At 39.4% G+C, this 6033-nt stretch overlaps 1 protein-coding gene across 3 annotated transcripts; it reads left to right on the top strand.

Moving 5' to 3' along the window:
• The first annotated feature begins 1053 nt into the window (after positions 1-1053).
• On the top strand, positions 1054-5996 carry LOC116700623 (SLAIN motif-containing protein-like). 3 transcript variants are annotated; one of them, XM_032533984.1, is made up of 8 exons: positions 1054-1854; positions 2146-2279; positions 2402-2500; positions 2624-2719; positions 2810-2862; positions 2960-3098; positions 3215-3346; positions 3523-5996. In XM_032533984.1, the coding sequence occupies exons 1-8, from the start codon at positions 1442-1444 to the stop codon at positions 3729-3731; spliced, it is 1275 nt and encodes a 424-aa protein (XP_032389875.1). In that variant the 5' UTR covers positions 1054-1441; the 3' UTR covers positions 3732-5996. The 3 variants fall into 3 exon arrangements, with proteins under 3 accessions (XP_032389875.1, XP_032389877.1, XP_032389876.1); XM_032533986.1 differs by having other exon boundaries at positions 1055-1854; positions 2663-2719; XM_032533985.1 differs by having other exon boundaries at positions 1078-1854; positions 3218-3346.
• The last annotated feature ends 37 nt before the right edge of the window (positions 5997-6033 follow it).

Raw genomic sequence — 6033 nt, forward strand, 5'->3', positions numbered from 1 at the left:
CCCCCTCAATTTTCTTTTTTAATTTTTTTTGCAATTGCATTATGTAAGCATCCTGGAGTAATAAAAACACATCAAGACATTTTTACCATGTTTAAAAAAAATAATTCATGCAATAGAGGGCCAAAAGGGTTTTAAAATCATTAGCATATGGATTTGAGGAGCCACACACATGAACACTAAAGTCCCCACAAACCAGGAGCTTGTCGTATTTTGGAACATCAGCTAAGAAGTTAGAAAACTTACGCATAAAATCCATTTTGAGTTTCGGTGGGCAATAAATAACTGTACAAAACACAGGAGAATCCAGATCAGCCGCAAACAGCTGAAGTTCAAAACTAATATAACAGAGTGCAGGTAGTCATCAGCATCTGTTCTCATCCTCAGAAAGTGGCCAGCCCACTGCCATCTCAAACCATTAAAAATAAATTTAAAAAACAGTGCACTTTCTTGCTTCTTGTCTTTTGTTAGATTTTGTGAGGTTACAGGTATAGTCCCAAAAAGATCAGCCAAATGCAAAAATATTACATGCTACATAAAAATGCACCCTATCTCTAACTCTTGTGAAGTAGGTTACTTAATTTAGTGTCAATGGGTTCAATATCACATCATTATATATCACAAGGGAATTTCACAAGTATTAAATGGTTTTTAACATTTTTTTTTAAACAAAGTAGCATTCGTTATCTGGGATTTGGGTGAGAAAGGAGGATAAGGAGGCAACTTCTAAATCTTGTGCTAATCTGCTTGTGTGTGTGTGTGTGTGTGTGTGTGTGTGTGTGTGTGTGTGTGTGTGAGAATCATCATCTGACCACACTTTTCAGTGCGACTTCCTTGGTTGTGTGAGTCAGGTACAAACACAAACATTTAGCTGTAGCTTTTAACATGAGAGCCAAAGAATCCAGCTGCACAGTAAATAGCTCCCCACACCAAATAAACATAAACTGATAAAGTAATGGCCATATGAAAGAGAAATCACAACTCACCTACCAATTACCCCAACACTACAGAGAGAGGAACCCCTCCTTTGTGCATATGACTCAACCTAGGCTATTGTGACAAGGTGTTGGCCAAATTAGTTTTGATGGTGTGATGATGAGTGGCTCTTTTTGTTTCTTAGAAGCAACTCATGGACTCTTTAATCCACATAAGCTCAAGACGCTGTTCTAAATCCATCCAATCTGTTGGGTGTCTAAACTTAACAGCCCTACTCAACAAATCTGGGTCAATAGACAGTATGGTAAAGCTACACAGTTGCTGTCTGTGCAGAGCAACATTACCATTGTTGGAACTTTAAAGAATTGTAATGTTAAAGATTTAGTCTAATTTTTTTTTCAGCTTCCGATTCAGATAAAATCCTTATTATGGAGGGGTGGGAAGGAATAAAAACACAACTGGGTGAAAGCTTGAAGACGTGAGAAGATCTGAGGACTTCATTGAGAAAATGGAACTCCAAAACCTATTGACGGTCGATTGGAGCCAGTATTTTTGCAATCGGCCGCAAGGGGAGTTTGATACAAGTTCAAACCATCATCTTCTCTGCAGTGAGTTGAGAAGCAGCACTGTCAGGCTGGAGGGCAGTTCAGATCCATACTGCAGCATCTGGACCGACGCCATGCAAGCAAGAGTCAAGAATTGCAACAATCGGTCATTTGCCATGGATGCTAGAATAAGACTAGATAATTTGAAGTCGGGGTGTAATTCAGCCTTGCCTTGCAGTCCCACGGATAGGATGTTGTTCAACTATAACTTTCAAACAGACATTTGTGACAGTGAAGAGTCACAAGAAGAAGAGTCTGCTTTGGACTCGGTGGAGCTCCTTGATGTAGAGGACAATGTGCAGGATGAAGAGAGCTGGTAAGTGCCATCAGATGAAGCATTTCTTATTTTAGTAAGGTTGGGACAATGTTGAATGTAAAACAAAAAAAAGACACACCCCAGGTTTGGACTTTTGTCCATGTCACTATACATTTTAAAAAAAACAACATGCTGAGGTGCTGTAGGAAGGTGGAAAGCTATCCTGAAAGCTAATTTCTCAATCTGACTGGTATTTGTCATGAAATCCTTTCGGGAACAGGTCTGTACTTTACATAGAGCAGGAGCGAGACATGTTTATGGTGAAGTCTGTAAATGAAGTATTCCTCACAGGTTATATGAGTCAAAGAAGCAGGCGTCTGTGGAGAGAAGTGAGTCTGCTCTGAGATGGTGTCGACACGTCCTGGATAACCCCAGTCCTGAAATGGAGGCCGCATGTCGTTCATTGATAAACCGGCTGGATCAAAGTAAGCAAGCAGCACTGCCTCACTCATTATCCTGCAAATTAGTTTTGATAAGAAAACATTCTCCTAAAAGGGTGATCAGTTTGGTTACGGGTTTACCTAACGCCAACTCTCTGTATTGTCAGGATCAAGCATGTGTCATTTCTACAGACGTCCTGCAGTTGGCTCCTCTACGGACAAAACATCTGTCAGCACAACACATCAACATATCTCTAACAGTTCAGGTACTATGATATTGACAGCTTTGAGGATCCTCTCAACTTCATTTTAACACAGACGACCTTTATGTTCATTCAAAAACATCTTGTCAGATATTTTATCAGCATGTTTTACGTTAATCTGCACAGATAATGAGCTGAGCTTCCACTATGACTCCATGACCACGGACTATAGACTGCAGGACATCACAGATGTCCACATTATGGCTCGAATGCAGGAGGCCAGTGAGTACAGAGGCATGTTTTTCATGATCCAGTGTACTCTGCATACTTAACGAAGGTTGGATTATAATAACTTTAGTCCATATTTTTCAGGTTTAAGACAGGACTACGTTTCCATGCCTGCCAGGAGAAGCCCTGAGTCACCGGTGATTTTTCCATTTTTATTTTGAAACCACTGTTGAAAATATTGATGAGTCCACTCAAGGTAATGCAACTGAGGCTTCATCTTTCTCTTGTTGGCAGCCTGGTCCATCGTCACTGAGCTCTTCCCTTCGCCAGTCTTCATCATCAGTAGCTCAGCAGGGCTGCCACAGTCCAAAACTGGCCAGACTTCACGAGCAGGTCACCCAGTTCAAACTGCTGAAACTTGCTCAGAATCAAGGTACATGGACTGTCCAAGCATACAGTGTTTCTACTTTATCTTTATTTTTGGTCTGACAGCTACAGATTGATTGATTAATTGTGTGTTTGAACTTGATATGACCCTGATGTGTTTTGCAGCAACATCACCAGGCAGGACCAGGTCACCTCTGCGTACCAGCCTCCGCTCTCTCCAGGCTGTTAGGAACAGCCGATGTTTAGACAACACCAACTGGCAATCTGCTGACCAAATCACTTACCCGCCATCAGGTTTGGAGCCGTCGCCTCACATATAAAAAAGAGAGAATACCAAGAACACACACAATAGACTGCAATTCATTTTCTCCTTTTCTGTCCAAGCAGTAAAAAGTGATCCTAATTGTTTTCTCAGTTGCATTATCTGTCAAAAAGTAGGTCTAATGGCTGGTCTCCGTCACTTTCTGCAGCACCGTCCAACAGCTCGTTGCACTCAGTGAGAGACTCCTCAGACCGGACGACAGCTGTGAAGAGACTGCTGAGGTCTCAGTCTCTCAGCCCCTGTAGGATCCCTCACCCTGCTAAGGGATACCTGTCTGCTAACGGACGTGTTTTTGCCTCACCCGAGAGGTCGACCATAGAGGCTTGGGGCAGAGGTGTGCCATTCCCTCAAAGGTGAAAGGTGTCACCAGTGAATCCCTGATAGTAATGAGGTAGAATTAAAACATTGAGAATTTGATATCATATCTTGTATTAGTTTTGAGTTTAACTCTAATATAATTAATCCTTCATAGCAAGGCATCCTAATCTAGGTGAAGACAGTGTCTGTGTGAAGTTCCCATCAAATGGGCTGGGATCTTAGTCGTCTTTGTCTAAAAACAGATTGTAGAAAATGACGCCAGAATGTGTAGCTGACAATGGTGTGAGCCAAACCTGACAGACGCATCCTGGAGGGCCGGGACATCCTGTGTGGTTAAGTCAGACAGTGTTGTTTGAACAAAAACCTAGTAAAGAGTTCTATTGTAATATATGTGTATACATATACATATATATATATTAGTTTAATATAATCCACCCAGCTGAGATACTCTGGAGATAATTAAAGGGAAAATAATGCTCTGTGTGGTATAGTACAGACCGATTGCAGCAATCAGTCTGTACTATACCACCAATGGTTTTGCAAGCATGCTGTATTACAACTTATTAACATTTAACATATTGTGATAGAATATGTGAAGAATTCAAGGTGTATGAAAGTGATTAGTGTAGATTTTAATGCTGTTTTAAAAGTGGAAGTGCAGTCAAACTTCACTTAAGTGTGGCTGATTGCAGACTAGGCTGGATTGTGCAGTTATCGCAACAGGAAGTGTGCAGTTTGCCATCATGTAAGAAAAATGAAACAGGTGATCTGTGCACAATAGAAAGCATGATCGTTACCGAGAAATAGTTAGACGTGGGTTATTGGTGGTTTCTTCCTTAAAACGTAAGCAGTGTCATACACTAGCAATGTTTTTGTTTTAAGTTGACGACATGTAGTCTAACCCAACTAAAGCACTGCAGTTTCAACTGTTTCCTAACTTTTTTTTAAATTAAAGCTACCTGAATTATACCCCCTAAAGAGCAGTTTTGGCACCTCCTGTAGTGATTATTGGAGCTTTTAGATGGTTCTATATAGCGCTGATCTAGTAGATGTTCTAACTTCTCTCAGGGAAAGTACATTTTTATAAGTGTTCCAGCATGTCCCCTGACATCAAATGCTTTCAACCTTTCGATTCAAAGAAAAGAAAAGTCCGTTTTTGTTCTGCTCTTTTGATCTTGCTTGCTTTTTGTGTCTGAATGAGAGCCATTAACATGAGGCACAAATGAAATGATTGAGGAATGAAGTCCTTGTACAGATGTTTATTATGGTGAATTAGTAGAGAAGTGGGTTATAGTGTTTTAGATGATTCATGGGACAAAATCCTTTTTGAACAAAAATACTAAATTGTAAGTGTCAGTCCAGAATACTTTTGGAACGGAGACATTTAAGTCTGTATGCTGGCATTGCACCCTCTGCTGTTCATGTTTAGATAATAAATGTATCCAATGGCTGCAGCTGAGGCGGTCTAAATGAACAAGAAATTCTCCACAAGACATATCATTACTTAAAACGGAGGAAAATCCTATAGAGATTGAATATCTACCAAACTGTCATTCTTTATGTTGATTAATAATACTACTGATTATATCTTCCACTTAGAAAAAAGCGGTTTATTAGTTTATAAGAAAGTGATGAAATAATCAGCACAAGAAAAGCACAGGTGTGGGAAAATGCATCAACAACAATTTTGATAACCAATCAATTATTCAAGCTTTCCTTTGTTTAAATATGTTTTTGGACAGATTTATTGAAAGAAATAATTGATGGATCTGTAACACTTGAAAATAATTGACATAACATTTAGAGAACAGATGAGGAACTGGCAGTAAACCATTAGTCAATAAGTAACTCATCAAATGTTATAGAGTAGTAGCTGATGATTTATTTGAGAAATGAGGAACATGTCTGATTTAACTTAATAATTGGTGAATTGTAATAAGTACTTTCCAAATTAGTCCTAATGGAAGACTTTATAGTAGATAATGACTTACTAGGGAACAGACTGGGAGATGCTATATTAATAAATCATTACCTAATGGTTTACTAGCATATTGTTCCTTATTTGTGCTGTGGTAGTAAAATTCTGTGTACCTTGTTGTAAAGTGTTTCCGATTAATAATCAAAATAATAATTGTTTCAAGCTCAGGTCAGCATCCAGGGCTCTGGAGCAGGCTCACCTAAATGAAATACAGCCTTTAATTTCCTGTTTACTTAAAACTGTACTTCTCCTGTGAGGACGTGTCAGAATGTGTCTGCCATCATTTTCAACCAGTGACCAGTCAATAAAATACTAATACCCAACCCTGTTTCAACATTTTCATTTGCTGAGATGCTGTGAGCC

The sequence above is a fragment of the Etheostoma spectabile genome, chromosome 13 (genome assembly GCF_008692095.1).
Source record: "Etheostoma spectabile isolate EspeVRDwgs_2016 chromosome 13, UIUC_Espe_1.0, whole genome shotgun sequence".
Classification (NCBI taxonomy): domain Eukaryota; kingdom Metazoa; phylum Chordata; class Actinopteri; order Perciformes; family Percidae; genus Etheostoma; species Etheostoma spectabile.